Source organism: Scyliorhinus canicula, chromosome 21 (genome assembly GCF_902713615.1).
Source record: "Scyliorhinus canicula chromosome 21, sScyCan1.1, whole genome shotgun sequence".
Lineage (NCBI taxonomy): Eukaryota > Metazoa > Chordata > Chondrichthyes > Carcharhiniformes > Scyliorhinidae > Scyliorhinus > Scyliorhinus canicula.
In genome coordinates, this window is record NC_052166.1 from 51,675,342 (window position 1) to 51,694,703 (window position 19,362).

At 46.7% G+C, this 19,362-nt stretch overlaps 1 protein-coding gene across 4 annotated transcripts in view; it reads left to right on the plus strand.

Moving 5' to 3' along the window:
- The window catches only part of ralgps1 (Ral GEF with PH domain and SH3 binding motif 1), a 723,987-nt gene that overhangs the window by 682,011 nt on the left and 22,614 nt on the right, over positions 1 to 19,362 (plus strand). For all 4 annotated transcript variants that reach the window (XM_038781972.1, XM_038781971.1, XM_038781976.1 and 1 more), the window contains 2 exons: positions 10,561 to 10,666; positions 14,700 to 14,792. In XM_038781972.1, coding sequence (XP_038637900.1) covers positions 10,561 to 10,666; positions 14,700 to 14,792 — 199 coding nt within the window. The remainder of the gene's footprint in view (positions 1 to 10,560; positions 10,667 to 14,699; positions 14,793 to 19,362) is intronic.

Consider the following 19,362-nt stretch of genomic DNA (forward strand, 5'->3'; position numbering starts at 1 on the left):
GGGATCACCACACCTCAGGCTAGGGGCGAAGTTGAGAAGGCAGGGTGGGGCCTTCATGAATAACCTCAGCTAGTACGGGAATTGAACCCTACGCTATTGGCCTCGCTCTGCATCACAAACCAGCTGCCCAGCCAACTGAGCTAAAGACAGTGGAAATGAAGCTCAACCTGATCTAGGATTCGTCGTGTGCAATGGTTAACAGAGCTTTGCTGCTGTAACCCTGAGTCACATTAATTACCTTACTTACACGCCAAACAGTGTTGCTATTTACATCAACATTTCTCTGCCAACACTGCAAAAGCATTGCAAAAGCATATCTTCAAGAAACCACACTTTTGTTTATTGTGCCTGTCTTGAAATGATAATCCCTGATATAAGTGACCTAAACCAGTCGATTAACGCAACCAAAGTTTATTTATGCTAGCAGTGGGAACAATTATGCACTAAATGTATTCAAGATGTCGTCTGATTTTCTGTTGAATGGGTGAACACTTCACTGTTAACCAGCAGCTCGTAGGGGAACTCCACTGCGGGACTGTGCCTACAGCACGTGTGGTTCCATTAGTTTGCGGAATATGGAAAATATTTCACTTGTGTCATTTGGGAACCCAGTTTCAGCTCCTTTTCTGTGAGCCATTTGGAAGCAGTTTTCTAAGCGACCTTTTTGCTTCCCTTTTTGGATGAGGCATTAAACCCGGATCCCACCTGCGCGATATATGATCCCACGGCGCGTTTTCAAAGATGAGGTGTCATGGCCAATATTTAAACACCATTACAAACCAAATTAATTAATAATGATCTTTATTGTCACAGTTGGCTTACATTAACACTGCAATGAAGTTACTATGAAAAGCCCCTAGTCATCACATTCCGGCGCCTGTTTGTGTACACACGGAGAATTCAGAATGTCCAAATTACCTAACAGCATATCTCGTCTTTCGGGACCTGTGGGAGGAAACTGGAGCACCCGGAGGAAACCCACGCAGATACGGGGAGAACGTGCAGACTCTGCACAGATAGTGACTCAAGCCGGGAATCGAACCTGGGACCCTGGCGCTGTGAAGTGACAGTGCTAACCACTGTGCTACTGTGAATTAACTGGTTATTGCCATAGTGCTATTAGTGGGAGCTTGCTGTGCGAAAGCTGTTTGATGTATTGCATTACAAAACTCCAACTTTATTGGCTGTAAAGCACTTAGAGATTGTAAAAGGTGCCATGTCAATGCAAGTTTTTTTCTTATGGTAAAGAATGTTGATGCTGAGAAATGGAGCATTTTCAATTGAAGCACTCTTGTGATAGTATCAATGCAGCACACCAGCTAGATCAGAGCTCCCTCTACGCTGACCCAAAAATGTGCCTCCATTTCAACGCTGCGTGACTATTTCCCCATTTCTCTCACTGGCCTTCCTGCAGTTTGCCAGTGAGATTCTCGACTTTGTGCCGAATTCAGGGGCAGTTTGATGGACCTTTCAAGGTTTGGGCTGAGACTGATTCAGCAACCGTTAACTGACCCCCAACAGCGTAGCTTGCCAGCATTGACCGAACTGTCTCATGTTCCAGCACGTTCCCTGAGCTTAATGCTGTCCACACCGCAAGAGTGTGTTGGCTCAAGATAAGTGGCGCAAAGTGACAAGCAAACCTCTGCTCGCTACTGCTAAGATCGACGAGTATTTTTAATGTTGCTGTGGCAACCATTTCCCACTGTTTATTTGAAATTGTTAGCAAAGCAGGATGAAATGGCGAGTGACCTTTTGTGAAAGAGGACTGAAAACCAGATGATGATTCATCCTTCCTGAGATGTATGCTTCCATCATTTGCACACTAAATATTGGACCTGAAAATCCCTGGCCCTGTCCCAACAACATAACTACACAGCAGAGTAGTTGTCAAGTGACGACTACGCCTGACCTGATTGGACACTCTGGAGATGCCAGTCGATTTTGATGCAAGTCCTGGCCATCCAGCTTTCTCCGCTGACTGCCCGCTCTCCAATGTCTTGGGTCTCAAGTGGGATAGATAGACTTTGGTTCCAAACAGGTCCTGAAAGAAATTCAAACAGTGGGCCAAAGCCTGGCTGCACTCCCAGAAGAATTGGTCATCAGGAGTGCGCTACTGGCCTCCCAGAGATTCAGGACCTCTGCATTAAACAATTTATTGCGCATCACATTCAACGCTCCTGTGCTTCTGTGTCCATTTACTTCAGATATTTTGACCTTCTGTTTTATTTTGCACTAAGGGGCGGCATCGTGGTTAGCACAGCTGCCTCACTGCGCCAGGGCCATGGGGTTCAATTCCGGCATTGGGTGACTGTTCTTCTGGAGTTTGCACTTTTCCCCTGTGTCTGCGTGGTTTTCCTCCAGATGCTCCTGTTTCCACCCACAGATGTGCAGGTTAGGTGGATTGGCCATGCTAAGTTGCCCTTAGTGTCCAAAGACTTGCAGGTTAGGGTGGGGTTATGGGGTAACGGGGACAGGGCGGAGGAATGGACCTGTGTAGACTGCTCTTCCAGAGGATCAGTGCTGACTCAACGGTCCAAATGGCCTCCTTCTGCACTGTGGGAATTCTATAGTTCAAAGAGGCCACTATCATACACAATTAGGAAAACCTCACGTCGCTGACTGTACAGCTGCATTGTTTCAATTCATAAACCATGTGGCCTTTTTTTGGGAGGGGCTGGAGTAGAGATGCTGATTCAACAACCAGCAACATCTATATGATGTTGTAAAATATCCCAACACACCTCAGCATTTATCAGATTAATCCTGACACTGAGCCAAAGGAGGAGAAATTAGGACAGGTAGCAGGGTAGCACAAGTGGCTAGTACTGTGGCTTCACAGAACCTGGATCCCAGGTTCGATTCCCCGCTGGGTCACTGTCTGTGTGGAGTCTGCACATTCTCCCAGTGTCTGCGTGGGTTTCCTCCGGGTGCTCCGGTTTCCTCCCACAGTCCAAAGACGTGCAGGTTAGGTGGATTGGCCATGATAAATTGCCCTTAGTGACCAAAAAAAGGTTAGAAGGGGTCATTGGGTAACGGGGATCGAGTGGAAGTGAGGGCTTAAGAGGGTCGGTGCAGACTCGATGGGCCGAATGGCCTCCTTCTGCACTGTATATTCTATGTTCTAGCTGAAGGTTTGATCAGAGTGTTTGGCTTTCAGGATCCTCCTAAAGGATGCGAGCGAGGATAGAGCTCCAGAGCTGCAACCCTAACTTCAACCCGAGAGAAGATATTGGTTGCCAGTGGTGGAGCTGAAGGGAGTGAGGAGTACGTCAGAGATCAGAGTAAGGGGAATACAAATGTCTGGAAAGGTGGAAGGGCTCACGGAGGTCACAGAGATGGGAAGAGATGAGCTTTCTAAGACCGTTGTTAAGAGCTAGAACATAGAACATAGAACAGTACAGCACAGAACAGGCCCTTCGGCCCTCGATGTTGTGCCGAGCCATGATCACCCTACTCAAACCCACGTATCCACCCTATACCCGCAACCCAACAACCCCCCCCTTAACCTTACTTTTTAGGACACTACGGGCAATTTAGCATGGCCAATCCACCTAACCCGCACATCTTTGGACTGTGGGAGGACGTCTTTTCGATTATGAAAGGCTTTATATGGGTAAGCAATGAGAATATAGTTTACACTTGGGGGAGACCTGGACTTGTCGGCGTATGTATAAGATAATCACTGATAAATCCAATAGGAAACTTCAGAGAAACGTCTGTAAGCATAGAGTGGTTCGAATGTGGAACTCGACCACAAAGAGCGACTGAGGTGAAGCACGGATGCACTTAAAGGGCTGTAGGTAAATGTATGAGGCAGAAAGGGATAAATGGATATGTTGATGGGATGAAGACGGATGGAAGGGAACTTGTTTGGAGCTTAAACACGAGTGAACATGGTAGGCAGAACGCCCTGATTTTGAGCTTCAAAAGCCATGTAAATAGCAAGGGACCAGATTGACGTCCAGATTCCTGATGGAACTTATTAACAATTTCAGAGCAGCTGTCTTAAAGAATGAATCCTTCCTTGTAGGTCCCCCACAAAGCACTGCTCATGGTGTTTTTGTAGCTTCGCTGGTTTGGTAATGCTAACTGAGACAACAAGTATGGCTGTGGGGTCATATCTGAGAGGGGTACATTTTGGCGCTCTCTCAAGAAGAAAAGGCATTTCCTGCTTTTTCAGCCACTCGGCGTTTGATCAAATTCCAGCAAAGCTCAGCAGAAATGAAGCCACCCCCCCCTCCCATTCTTGTAGAGAATTGTAGGTTTCTACGTACTACTCAAATTGAACAGAATGATTCCCTGTAGAGTAGCAGAGGTTAAGTAGAATCCAAACCTAGTGTAAGTGGTTAGGTCACAAGCTAAATGATAGACTGCATTAGCATCACTGAAACCTTCTAACTCAATTGGAATCAAAGCCAATTTTGTCAATCAAGTAAACTACAGACCAAAGGCCCAGATTGTGGCCAAGAATGGGGAACAAATATACAGTTTGAAACAGATCAGTAGTAGCATATTTCCCAGAACCTTTTTAATAATAATAATCGCTTATTGTCACAAGTAGGCTTCAATGAAGTTATTGTGAAAAGCCCCCTGGTCCCCACATTCTGGCGCCTGTTCGGGGAGGCTGGTACGGGAATTGAACCCACGCTGCTGGCATTGTTCTGCATTACAAGCCAGCTATTTAGCCCACTGTGCTAAACCAGCCCCTTCCAGCAGATTTGGGTCAGCGATGGAGGTTTTTCTTTTTCATGCAGTTATTTATTTGGCAGACTAGCCTGTGTTAATTGCCGTCATGTTTTCCTGTAACAGACTAAAGATGAGATTACCGACATGAGGAAAGTTGGCACATTAAATGTGTGAGGGAAACGTACAGAACGTAGGTTCTATTTTGTGAGCACAAGATCTAATATAAATAAGTCAATAATCTTTATTATTGTCACAAGTAGGCTTACATTAACACGGCAATGAATTTACTGTGAAAAGCCCCTAGTCGCCACACTCCGGCACCTGTTCGGGTACACTGAGGGAGAATTCAGAATGTGCAATTTACCTAACATTATGTCTTTCGGGACTTGTGGGAGGAAACCGGAGCGCCCGGAGGAAACGCATGCAGACACGGAGAGAACGTGCAGACTCCACATAGACAGTGACCCAAGCCGGGAGTCAAACCTGGGACCCTGGCGCTGTGAGGCAACAGTGCTGACCTCTGTGCTACCGTGATGTGGCCCAATATTGTGTGGAAAGGTGTTGCAAAGGTGCTGCTACTATTTTGTTCTGTTTGGGGCCCCATACGGGCTTGACCATGGAGCTTGGCCAATGGTTCCGGCACAGATTATCTCAACACTCGGAAATTAAGACAAAAAATGCTGGAAATGCTCAGCAGGTCTGGCCGTATCTGTAAAGTGAGAAACAGGGTTACCGTGTCGGGCCTGTGACCTTTGGTCGGTACTGGGAAAAGGTAGAGATTTAATAGGTGTTGAGAAAGGGCAAAAAGTAAGGTCTGTGATAGGGTGAAAATCAGGAGAGTTTGAATGACAGACCAAACGGAATGGTGATGGGGCAAGAAAAGAGACAACAGACGTGCCGAGGGTAGGTGTGCTGCTGACTGCAAGCAAAAAAAAAAGAGAAAACTGAAATCTTAATCAGAATAGTGGGGTCCTGCAGGGAGCAGTTTTGGGGTCCTTGCTGTTTGTGGTTTATATAAATTATTTAAACTTGAAAGTAGGAGGGTTGAACAGTCAGTTTGCAGATGATATGAAAATTGGTGGGACAGTGAGGATAGCCTTAAATTACAGGAGGATATAGACAGGCTGGTCAGATGGGCTGACCAGTGGCAAATGGAATTCAACCCAGCTAAGTGGGAGGTGATACACTTCGTACAAGGCAAGGGAATACATGATTAACAGCAGGACCCTGGGAAGCATCGAGGATCAGAGGGACCTTGGTGTGCATGTACGCTGGTCCCTTAAGGACAGTAGATGTGGTTAAGAAGGCATGTGGTACACTTCTCTTTATTGAACGAGGCATAGAGTTTAAGAGCAGGGAGGTTACGCTGGAACTGTATAAAACGTTGGTTAGGCCACAGCTAAAGTGTTGTAAGTAGTTCTGGAATCCACATTATAGGAGGGATGTGATAACAGTGGAAATGGTGTAAAGTAGATTTACCAGGATGTTAGCTGAGCTGGAGAGTTTTAAATATGAAGAGAGATTGGACAGACTGGCTTGTTTTCCTTGGAGCAGAGGAGTTTGGGGTAACATGATTGGGATGTATAAAATTATATAGAGTAGATAGAGTAGGCAGGAAGAAACATTTCCCCTTGGTGGAGGGATCAATCACCAGGGGACATAGATTTAAGGTAAGGGGCAGGAGATTTAGAGAGGATATAAGGGAAAGCTTTTTCAAGCAGAGGGTGGTGGGAGTCTGGAACCCACTGTCTGAAAGGGTGGTGGAGGCAGAGACCCTCGGAACATTTCTGAAGCATTTAGATGTGCACTTGCGATCACAAGGGCATGGGCCAAATGCTGGAAAATGAGATTAGAAAAGGTAGGTGGTTGTTTTTGACTTGAACAAACGTAATGGGTCGAAGGGCCTCTCTGTTTTGTAGACCTCCATGACTTCAGTTGCTTCTCACTGGTCCAATTTCAATCTCGGCAAGATAAGATCAGGGATTTGTTTTTTTATTTCAAAATTAGGCCTTTGCGATTCTTGTCATCAATCCATACAGATTCCCCTGGCTAGAGTTCTGGTGATTCCTGCATTTTATGATGTTGATCCTCCATCACCTTTACTTTCTATATCAGCTGCCTTGAGACAAGGCAGAAGTGTGCGTGGACGAACAGGAAGTTGAGTCTGTAGCTGTCATCCCATCAGACATTCCGACTGAGCCAAACCATTCTGGAGTAGTGTGGAACGGTAGCTCAATGGCACTAAGTTTATATCATCATTTTTCTTCAACAAAGCCTTCACTGTTACTCCTCTTTCGTCCCCTCCATTGACTTGTGGGTGCAAACGTCATGTGGGCAGCGGTGCTAACCACTATGCCACTGTGTACAGTACAAAACTGGGATTCATTATTCACAGAAAACTATCCTTCAGCACACGCTGTTGTCATGTGCTCTTGCACCACTGTTGCTGTGGACTATTTGTATACTTAGCATTAAGTCTTCACACTACAAATAATCAACCAATGGGTCAGCAGTGAAATACTGTGACTTACCAAAACACACAGGCATTTAACAAGTTGTGGAAAATCTGGCAGTTGAATCTGTTGTATATTTATTTTGATATTCTGGTACACCATAACTCAATAGTATACACATTTTGTATAATGGTTGGATTTGCTCTCAATCCATCTTGTTGAAAGAGTGTGCTTTAGGTCACTTAAAATGGTTTCCAAACATAAATAAAGAGTTCTTCAAACTTCCAATTATGTTGACCATCAAGTATGCACAAACAAAAGAGAACTTCAAGCTTCCAATTGAAGAACAGCCATTAGGAAACCTAAGCTGATCACAATGTCTATCACTGTAGTGCGGAAAAACCATTTGGGATTATTGCATATCTAACTAAAACTTTGGAAAAACATCTTCGATATCTGGCTTGTATTGTGGAAAACAAAACATTTAGTGTTTCATTCATTGTGTCATCACAACACTCCAGAACCTTCCCAAGAAAATGTCCTCTCTTTCATTATTCAGCCAGCCACACCATCTCCTTATAGTTACACATTTTGTTGAACTCCTTTACGAATTTAGAGCATAGAATTATGTAGGATATAGCAGTAGTGGTGATCTTCCCAAGGTCAGGTTCTTGCTCATTTCTCGATGCCTTGTGGTCAAGTATTTTCTTCTTCTGTTAATCAAAAGAACATCCTATTTTGATGAAATATGAGCAATATGACTAGGGAAAAAATACATGAGGTGGTTTCCCTTTGCCTTCCTCATGCATGCCTAAAGGAAGGACAAGTCCTCCTCTGAAGAATCCTTCACCTGAAAGCAGCTGTTGTCCCTCTTTGAGGTCTTCTGCATTCACCAGCAAACATTTGCTGGTTCCACTGTTTGCCATGGCTCGTAATCCTCGGAATGGCACCCTTGCCTGGGTGACTCACAAGAAAGCAGAGTGACAGGTCACAAAAGATCCTTCTAACTTCATGTCGGATATATGGCACAAAAATAGACCATTCAACCCAACCAGTCCATGCAGCCATTTATGCTCCGCTCACCTTTCCTCATCTAAATCTATCATTGTTACTCTCCATTCCCCTCTCCCTCAAATGCTTATCTAGCCTCTGCTTAAATCAATGTATCCTACTCCACTCTCACTGGTCGACGTTCCATATTCTCACCACTCCTTGGGGAAAAAAGCTTCTTCAGAATTCACTATGGAATTTCTTGGTAGACTATCTTATATTACAGTACCGGACCAGACCCTTATTTGTATCAGGAAACGAGATGGGAAACCCTGAGAGGAAAGGATACATGGCTCCACTGACAAATAGGGATTTTTAAATGTTAAAACAAACTTCATTATGAATATAGTAATACCACATTAGCATGTGGTGAAAAATAGCTCCATAATTAACAGTTGAATACTTCTTTTAAATAAAAGGTAACACTTTAACTACTAATTAATGCCTTCTCCAGTTAAGCAAAGCCCTTATAGGTCAAACGCCACTTGTAAATATAGTTACAATATGTGTAGAGATTTCCTTTTCAGAAAAGGAGAGAGATACACTTTCAAGAACAACCTGTAATCCTGCTGTCCTTGTCAGACTAAAAAATCCCACAGCTAAACTTCTTGCTACAGCCCTGGCTCCTCCTATTAATTACATAATCTCTATCCCACTCCGATATCCCATGACCGGCTCATCTAATTGTAAAATAAGTGTCTCAAATTATTTACTCTCCTCAGAGTCTCCAGCAATCATAACAAAGTTCCATTAGGCATTTCTTTGCAAACATGTAAATGGTTAGAATCAATCATGATCTCACATTTTACAACCTCTTATTTACAAGAGTAGCAGACGTATAGATTGGATACCTTAAGCTGGATTATTTAATATGTTACTGCAACACATATATACCTTAACCCATGCTTTTAATAGCATTATTGCCACAAATATAAAATGCAATATATATACCAATTTCTTACATTCATCATACATATATTCATGGCCACGAGTTATACTTCTCCCCACAAGTGGAAACTAGAAACCACCCTTGTTTAATGGTTGAGTTGTGCTGGAATTGAGTTATTGACATAATGTACAGACCCACAACACAGGACATTCTCATACTTAACCCCCTTGTTCAGTCACCGTGCTAGAATGTACAGCACTTATTTATCTTTCTTTGACTGCAGGCCATAGTAATTATTGCAAAAGAAAAATACTGCAGATGATGCAAATCTGAAACAAAAACAGAAAATGCTGGAAAAACTCAGCAGGACTGGCCGAGTCTGTGGAGAGAGGAACAGATTTAATGTTTCAATGTGACTTCTTCAGAGCCAGATGTGATCCTGTCCAACAACAGATAGTTCCTAAAATCAGAAAACGGCAACAATTTATTTTTTTGCTTCAGTATTTTTGAAGTTTTTGCTGACACGTATTAAGTTCTACATTATACTCTGCACTTAACTTGTGCTGTACTGTGCGTTTAAGGGACAGCAGCGTGCCATCACCAGAAGGGAGGTACATCACATGATACAAATATATGAACAAGGAGCAGGAGTAGGCCATTCAGCCCCCCCCCCCCGGAGCCTGCCCTGCCCTTTAAGATCACAGCTGATATGATGGCAATTTGAAACCTGCACTCCATCTACCCCGATTGCCAAGAATCTATCCACCTCTATCTTGAAGATATTCAAAGACTTCTTCCATGGCCTTTTAGGAAGAGATTTCCAAAGACTCACCCCCTTTGAGTGAAAACATCTCTCCCCATCTCCATTTTAAATGGGCGACTCATTTTTAAACAGTGATTCCCCCGCAAGAAGAAACATCCTCTCCACGTCCACCCTGTAAAGACCCCTCAGGATCTTATTTGTTTCAACCGTGTCACCTCTCACTAAAGAAGTCATTCCTTAGGTTGTGAGTATTAAACGAATCAAATGTGAAAGACATCCATTTTATGCAGTTTATGCATCTCTGACGAAACTCCAGCCCGTACAAGCCGAGCCGGTCCAATCTATCCTCGTAAGGCAGTCCTCCCATTCTAGGTATTAGTCTGGCAAACCTTCTCTGAACCGCTTCCAACATATTTACATCCAGTCTCAGTTTCACTGTGAGCAGAGCAGAGCACAGCACCCACAGCCCTGCTGCTGAAATCTTCTATCTTTGTATAAAGGTTCTCAGTACCTTGTCTCAATAAATCAACCCACCTGCTACTCCAGTCTCTTACGAGTGATTGGAGCCTTTACATCCTTATAAACACACAACTGACACTTGTAATCTTTAAGGTAATTCTGATAACTACCCACGGGGAGCAGTATTCTATAGAAATGTACAGAATAAAGTGCTAGTTTGCAAGAGGTTATCGGCCTAACTGGTTCCTTTTTCTCGTCAGCCCGACAGACGCATGCAGTTGCCCCTTAAGTGGCACAACCGGAGCCATCACCATAGAAGGACCATTGAGACGGAAAACCTTACTGAAGGAAGGCAGGAAGCCAGCAGTAAGTGGAACTTATCTCATCAGGGTTTTTTTTTTTTCTTTTCAGGGTCATCCAAGTGTTCAGCTGTTTGATTTGGCAGTGATTTGTGGCTAATCATCCTGAGGCTGTGTATCAAGTCTTTGAACCAAACGAGCTCTGAAGCAGGAATTCCCATCAGTCTTACATTCACAGGATATTCCACCGGCACTTAATTCCTGGAAATAAAAAAAAATAAATGAAAATAATTTTTAAAAACGTGGCAATAAGGGGCGGCACGGTGGCACAGTGGTTAAGCAGTACTGCCTCGTGGCGCTGAGGACCCGGGTACAATCCTGGTCCTGGGTCACCGTCTGTGTGGAGTTTGCACATTCTCCCAGTGTCTGCGTGGGTCTCACCCCACAACCCAAAGATGTTAGGTGGATTGGCCATGCTAAATTGCCCCTTAATTGAAAATAAATAATTGGCTCCTCTAAATTTTTTAAAAAGAAAGAAAAAACACAGCAATGAAGCAAAAGGCAGAGGTTAATAATGGATACAATAGGGGCAGCACGGTGGCACAGTGGTTAGCATTGCTGCCTACGGCGCTGAGGACCCGGGTTCGAATCCCGGCCCTGGGTCACTGTCCGTGTGGAGTTTGCACATTCTCCCCGTGTCTGCGTGGGTTTCGCCCCCACAACCCAAAAAGATGTGCAGGTTAGGTGAATTGGCCACGCTAAATTGCCCCTTAATTGGAAAAAATAATTGGGTACTCGAAATTTTTTAAAAATAAATAAATAATGGATACAACAGCGGGCAGCACGGTGGCGCAGTGGGTTAGCACTGCCGCCTCACGGCGCCGAGGTCCCAGGTTCGATCTCGGCTCTGGGTCACAGTCTGTGTGGTGTTTGTACATTCTCCCCGTGTTTGCGTGGGTTTTGCCCCCACAACCCAAAAATGTGCAAGCTAGGTGGATTGGCCACTCTAAATTGCCCCTTAATTGGAAAAATGATTGGATACACTAAATTAAAAACAAATAAAATAAAATAATGGATACAACAAACTGTCTCTTAAACGGAGTCAGATGTATTTTTAGTAATCATAGAATTTACAGTGCATGTGGAGGCCATTCAGACAATCGAGTCTGCTCCAGCCCTTGGAAAGAGCTTAAGCCCACATCGCCACCCTATCCCTGTAACCCAGTGACCCCATCTAACCTTTTGGGATACTAAGAGCAATTTATTATGGCCAATCCACCTAACCTGCACATCTTTGGACTGTGGGAGGAAACCGGAGCACCCGGAGGAAACTCACGCCTTCGGTTGTCCCTTATCTTTCTGCAGCCAATCACCCTTTTGTTATTAAGGGCGGAATTCCCCTGCCTGGGAATAAGTCCCGCGGCGGGGGCGGGAACGTGGAGTGTTTCCCGCTGAGGAGGCCGGCGGGAAACCACACCAAATCTTCTGGCCGCGACCTCATTAATTCTGCTTCTGGAGGCTCAGCGCTGTGTTCTGGGGCAGGGCCTTCCACCTGCATCCCATTAGCCTCCAGTGGGCTTTCCAAGCTGCCGTGACGGGGACCAGAGGACCACCCCGCGGGAAATTCATGCTGTTGTGGAACCGGTTTTTTGAACTCCCGCTGAATTTCACCCTCCATTTCAGAGAAGGGAACAGGTGCATGGATAAAGAATCCTTCTGCTTTGAGTGCTAATGGAGGATCGCAACAGAACAACTCCAGTGGTATCAAGCACAGGACATTCATGGACAACAAACGTTGGCCTGGACAATGATAGCCACATCCTGAGAATTAATTATTGAGAATCTAGGGGTGCAGAAATTTTCTGATGTAAAATGTGAAGAGGCTTTAGAGGGATTTTGAATTTATTGTATAGGGGGGTTCTGTGGAGCAGTGGCTGTTTGGCAAAGAGGCAGAAGAACTGCATAAAATGGATGTTTTTCACATTTGATTCGTTAAATACTCACAACCTATCAAACGACTTCTCTTTTCATCTCAAGTTTGCAGTCAATCCCTCGTCTTTGATGCTCCTGAGTCTTTATCCAAGACTTTTCCATAAATAGGCATCACAATATTGTTTGTGCAGCCTGAATCGCTGTGGGTATTTTGAATGGGGCGGGTGGCGGGGGGGGGGGGGGGGGGGGGGGGGGTCTGTGGCTTTGCCATATGATCTTGCTCATAGAAGATACATGGATCAGCCCATATGTAAAATTGTAACCAATTCAAAGCGGGGTGAATTTGAGTAATCCCAACTAGTTAATAAAAAGGCTACTTATCCGCCCTAAAAAGACAAATCCCTTCGCAGGTAGAAAACTAACAACAAACACAGCATAATTCATCACCACTTGATCACAAGTGTGGAAAGCTGCTGCTTCACATTTAGTTTTGGTGCCTTTTTTTCTCAATGACCACATTGCAGGAACTGCAGGTTGCACTGCTCCCCCTATTGGCCGTTTCTCAACAGAACAGTGGCACGGGATTGTGTATTTTAACACAAAGCTACTTGATTTAATTCCATCATGGCACATTTGTCGCCTTTTCTTTTGTATCGGGGGCCTGTGGAGCAGCGGCTGTTTGGCCAAGAGACACCAGGTTATGATGGAAGAACTCACAAAATGGATGTTTTCTCACATTTGACTCGTTTAATACTTACAACCTATCAAATTACTTAGATTTTCATCTCAAATTTGCAGTCAATCCTTCATCTTTGATGATGCTGTGTCTTTATCCAAGACTTTTCCATAAATAGACATCACAATATTGCTTGTGCAGCCTGAATCGCTGTGGCATTTTGAATGGTGGGGGGAGGGGGGGGGCAGTTGTGCCATATGATCTTAATAATAATCTTTATTATTGTCACAAGTAGGCTTACATTAACACTGCAATGAAGTCACTGTGAAAATCCCATAGTCGCCACATTCCACTGAGGGAGAATTCAGAATGTCCAATTCACCGAACATGCACATCTTTCAGGACTTAGTGGGGGGGGGGGGAAGCCGGAGCACCGGGAGGAAGCCACACAGACACGGGGAGAACTGTGCAGACTCAGCACAGACAGTGACCCATGCAAAAATCGAACCTGGGACCCTGCCGCTGTGAAGCGAATGTGCTAACCATTGTGCTACCGTGCACATAGGAGATAAATGGATCAGCCCAGATGTAAAATTGTAACCAGTCCAAAGTGGAATCGATCGAAAAGCACTGAAAATACGAAGAAAAGTTTAATTCAGAATTTATGACTGTGAATTCTGTTATATATCAGACCCCGAATTGAGCAAAGCCATTGATTGAATTACTTAGTTACGTTGACCCTCGGATGATTAACTACCCTCGCAACTTGCCATCGGTGATCTCTGTCCAGTGGAGGTGCAGGAACCCCCCCCCCCCCCTCCCCACCATGTCACCCACCAATCAACTCCTCCGCCCCCTTTCCCCAACAGCCTGCAGGCCTACCAATGCGCCATTTCCTGGAGCCCATCAGAGCCTTCAGTCCTGAGAGCCCACCAATACTTCACCCACCAAGCCAGACCAGAGGCCCTGTGACCAGACCTCTTCAGTGCTTCAGCCATCTCTAGGCCCCCCCCCCACCCATAGCCGCTGCAGCTACTTGAGCGACCTCGCCCCACATTGGGACTTTGAACCCCAACCATGCTGTTGGAGAGCTTGGCTCATTGGGTTGAAAAGTTTGACATCGCTGTATGGCAACAAATCTGACCCCGTTGTTCATGTTGATTTTTAATTGATTACGCCGAATAAACTGCACACGTGCTGACAACACCTCCAGAAACCACATGGGAAGAAAACATCAGGAGCAGTGATTTGCTAAAACTTAGTTAAATATAATGAGGCTGCAAGTACGTAGGAAGCGAAAGGTATTCTCCACCTGCAGCATAGCATCATAAAAGATGGGCATTCTGTGGAACATTCCGCGTGTAAAATGTGGAAATCCGTGATGTGCAGCCTGAATAACTGGTTACTCCGAGCTCCTGGTGACTATTCATTTCGGAACGTTGCTCAGTTTGATTTAATGTTGAAAAGTCACTTACTTCCTATTTCCCTTCAGATGTCATCCTGGACCCGTTACTGGCTCATACTTTCTGGATCACTTCTGCTGTATTTTTCCGCAAAGTCACTGCGAGCCTCCGAGAGGAAGCATGTAAGTAATCTTCAGCCATCAGGTTAACGATGGGTTAAACACTCTATTTTTCTAATGAGAAATTGATTTCCTTGTATATCGGTTATGGATTTTAAAAAAAAATCTCTTCACAAAAGCATCCGATATCTGTTGTTTTAGTTCTTTCGTGGGATGTGGGCGTTGCTGGCTCGATCAGCATTTATTGCCCATCCCTAATTGTCCTTGAACTGAATGGCTTGCTGGGCCTTTTCAGGGGGCATTTAAGCATCAACCACATTGCTGTGGGTCTGGAGTCACATGTAGGTCAGACCGGGTAAAGACAGCAGATTTCCTTCCACAAAGGACATTAGTGAATCAGGTGAATTGTTACAACCATCGACAAAGGTCATGGTCAGAATTGTATCATTTTATATTCATTTTATATTACCTTTCATGACTGATGGATTTTGCTTCGAAGTTCCGAACTCCTTTGACCATTTTCGTTTAACGTGGAAATTTAATCTGTTTAAAGATCCGTTAACACCACTTGAAAGTTGATACATAGCTGAAACACATAAAACTTTTCAGTAATTGCGCAGAATTAACATTTGATTTCTGGGACCTCGATTACAATTCATCATAGGTTGGTAGAATAAAATCTTATCTCTTTCTCTGTCTTGTCGGCTGTAAAGGTTCTCGGGGAATAAAGTTTGGGAAGTCTTAATCCTGGAGGTAGAATCAAATAGAAACATAGGATTCCTAGAGTGCTGTAGGAGGCAATCATCCCGTTGGGCCTGCACTGACTCTCTGAAAGAGCAGCCTAATTAGGCCTACTCCCTCGCCTTTTCCCTGTGATGTGACCATCAATTCATTCAAAGACACGAGTGAGGTAAACTGTGGCTTTAATCGACTTACAACTGAGCCTGCCTGCGACTAACTGAACTGAAGGCGGGCTCGTAAGACCGCAGCACTTTATACTTCCTGCTGGGGGTGGAGCCAAGGGCGGAGCCCTGTACATTCTCCTCATCTCCCCCTGTGGGCAGAGCCGCGCAACGGCTCACAGACAGAGCCCACAGGGACACAGTAATATGCAGTGTGGATTTATATGTTATACATTCACCACATTCACCCCCTGGTAAAAAAAATCAAGACCGGCGGGGGTGACGGATCTATAAGTTCAGTCGGTCCGGCGCTCGAATCGTGTGTTGGGACCGACGGAGCACTGGAAATGCAGCCGCTTCGGATGGCTGAGAACAGATGTTCGGTGTGAATCCGAGGGTGGACTCCGGGGGTGGTTCTTCCAGAGCTTCGTATCTGCGGACCGGTGTGACGGGTGAAAGGGGGCGCAGGAAGCCTGTAGGTGCAGGGGCGCAGGGCGTGGGAGGTCGGGTGGGGTGTAGTTTGAGGGGTACCTCGGCGGTAGTGGTAGTGGTAGATCCTGCAGGTGCCAGGTCCCGGAGGGAAACAGTGTCCTGTCGGCCATCGGGGTGTTCGACAAACGCATAGTGGGGGTTTAAATGCAGGAGTAGGACCCTCTCTACCAGTGGGTCCGTTTTATGTGTCCGGACGTGCTTCCGAAGGAGGACAGCGCCCGGTGTCCTCAACCAGGATGGAAGCGAGGCCCCTGTGGTAGTGCCCCTAGGGAAGACAAATAATCGATCGTGAGGAGTCTGATTTGTGACCGTACACAGGAGGGACCTAATTGCATGGAGCGCATTGGGGAGGACCTCCTGCCAGTGGGAAGTTGGGAGATTCCTGGACCGTAGGGTCAGTAGGACGGTCTTTCAGACCATCGCGTTCTCCCTCTCCACCTGCCAGTTCCCCCTGGGGTTATAGCTGGTAGTCCTGCTCGAGGCAATGCCCTTGTCGAGCAGGTACTGACGCAGATCGTCGCTCATGAAGGATGAACCCCTGTCACTGTGGACGTAGCTGGGGAAACCGAACAGGGTGAAGACACTATCCAGGGCTCTGATGACTGTATGGGAGGTCATATCGGGGCATGGGATGGCAAACGGGAAGCGAGAGAATTCATCTATAATATTGAGAAAATAGATGTTACGGTTGGTCGAGGGGAGGGGCCCTTTGAAATCAATACTCAGTCGTTCAAAGGGCTGGGATGCCTTGACCAGGTGGGCCTTGTCTGGTCTATAGAAGTGTGGTTTACACTCCGCGCAGATCGGGCAATTCCTGGTGACAGCTTTAACCTCCTCGGTCAAGAAAGGCAGATTGCTGGCCTTGATGTAGTGGGCGAGCCGTGTGACCCCCGGATGGCAGAGGTCATTGTGGATAGCCTGTAGTCGGTCATCTTGCGCGCTGGTGCATGTGCCGCGGGACAGGGCATCTGGGGGCTCATTGAGCTTCCCCGGACGGTATACAATATCATAATTATAGGTGGAGAGTTTGATCCTCCACCGCAAGATTTTGTCATTTTTGATTTCACTCCGCTGCGAGTTATCAAACATAAAGGCAACCGATCTCTGGTCAGTGATGAGGGTAAACCTCCTACCAGCGAGGTAGTGCCTCCAGTGCCATACGGCTTCCACAATGGCTTGGGCTTCCTTTTCGACTGAGGAGTGTCAAAGTTCCGAAGCGGAGAGGGTTCGGGAAAAGAACGCTACTGGCCTCCCTGCCTGGTTCAGAGTGGCAGCGAGAGTGACCTCTGAGGCGTCGCTCTCCACCTGAAATGGGACGGATTCATCCACCGCCCGCATGGCGGCTTTGGCGATGTCCTCCTTGGTGCAATTGAAGGCCTGTCGGGCCTCGGCTGACAGTGGGAAGAGTGTAGCCTTGTCCGCATACTGGGGGACCCACTGGGCGTAGTATGAGAAAAATCCGAGGCATCTCTTGAGTGCCCTGGAAAAGTGAGGGAGAGGGAGTTGTAAGAGGGGGAGCGTACGGTCAGGGTCGGGCCCCAACCCCGTTTTGCACGACGTAGCCGAGGATGGCTCGTCTGGTTGTGCGGAAAAAGCATCTCTCCTTATTATATAGAACATAGAACAGTACAGCACAGAACAGGCCCTTCGGCCCTCAATGTTGTGCCGAGCCATGATCACCCTACTCAAACCCACATATCCACCCTATACCCGTAACCCAAGAACCCCCCTTAACCTTACTTTTATTAGGACACTACAGGCAATTTATCATGGCCAATCCACCTAACCCGCACATCTTTGGACTGTGGGAGGAAACCGGAGCACCCGGAGGAAACCCACGCACACAGGGGGAGGACGTGCAGACTCCACACAGACAGTGACCCAGCCGGGAATCGAACCTGGGACCCTGGAGCTGTGAAGCATTTATGCTAACCACCATGCTACCCTGCTGCATATAGGTGAGGTTGAGTTTTTGGGCGGTTTGGAAAAATTGGTGGAGGTTGGCGTCGTGGTCCTGCTGGTCATGGCCGCAGATGGTGACGTTATCCAGGTACGGAAAAGTGGCCCGCAGCCCGTACTGGTCCACCATTTGGTCCATTGCTCATTGGAACACGGAAACCCCATTCGTGACTCCAAAGGGAACCCGGAGGAAATGGAAATGGCAGCGTCTGCCTCGAAATCCGTGTAGTGGCGGTCCTCCGGGCGGATTGGGAGCTGTGGTATGCAGACTTCAGATCCACCGTGGAGAAGATGCGGTACTGGGCGATCTGATTTACCATGTCTGCAATCCGGGGGAGGGGGTACGCATCGAGGTGCGTGAACCGGTTAATGGTCTGGCTGTAATCAACCACCATCCAGAACTTTTCTGGTCTTGACGACCACCACCTGAGCTCTCCAGGGGCTATTACTGGCCTCTATGACTCCCTCACGTAAGAGCCGCTGGACTTCGGATCTAATAAATACCCTGTCCTGCAGGCTATACCTCCTGCTGTGAGTGGCCACTGGCTTGCAGTTAGCGGTGAGATTAGCGAAGAGTGGAGGGGGGTTGATTTTTAGTGTTGCTAAACTGCATATAGTGAGAGGGGGTAGGGGTCCACCGAAGCCGAGTGTTAGGCTCCTGAGGTTACACTGGAAATCCAGTCCTAGCAGGAGTGGGGCGCAGAGGTCTGGGAGTACATACAATTGGGAGTTGGTGTAGTTGGCGCCCTGTACTGTTAGCGTCGCAATAGTGCGCCCTTGTATCTGGATGGAGTGTGACCCCGAGGGAGATAGTTTGCTGTGTCGGAAATATCGGAAGCGAGCAGCGCCTTACCAGGTCTGGGTGAACGAAGCTCTCGGTGCTCCCGGAGTCGAAGGGGCACGGTGTCTCGTATCCGTTGATTTGGACGGACATCATGGAGCTCTTGAGGTGCTTTGGCCGCGACTGGTCCAAAGTGACTGCACTGAGCTGCGGGTAGTCAGTGGCGTGGTCAGCGGTGCTGGAGCGGCATTGTGATGACTTTCCGCGGAGGTCGTAGTCGTCGAGTGGCATATCAGATGATGGCCAAGATGGCGGCCCCCGTTGATCGCACGCAGCGGGCAGTGAGGAAGATGGCGTCCAAGATGGCCGCCCCTGTAGATCGCACGTGGCGGGCGGCGAGGAAGTTGACGCCCAAGATGGTGGCCCCCATGAGTCGCACATGTTTTGCGGAGGCGGAGTCGGAAGACACGCTGCCACATTGCGGGGTCTGCGGGCCTGT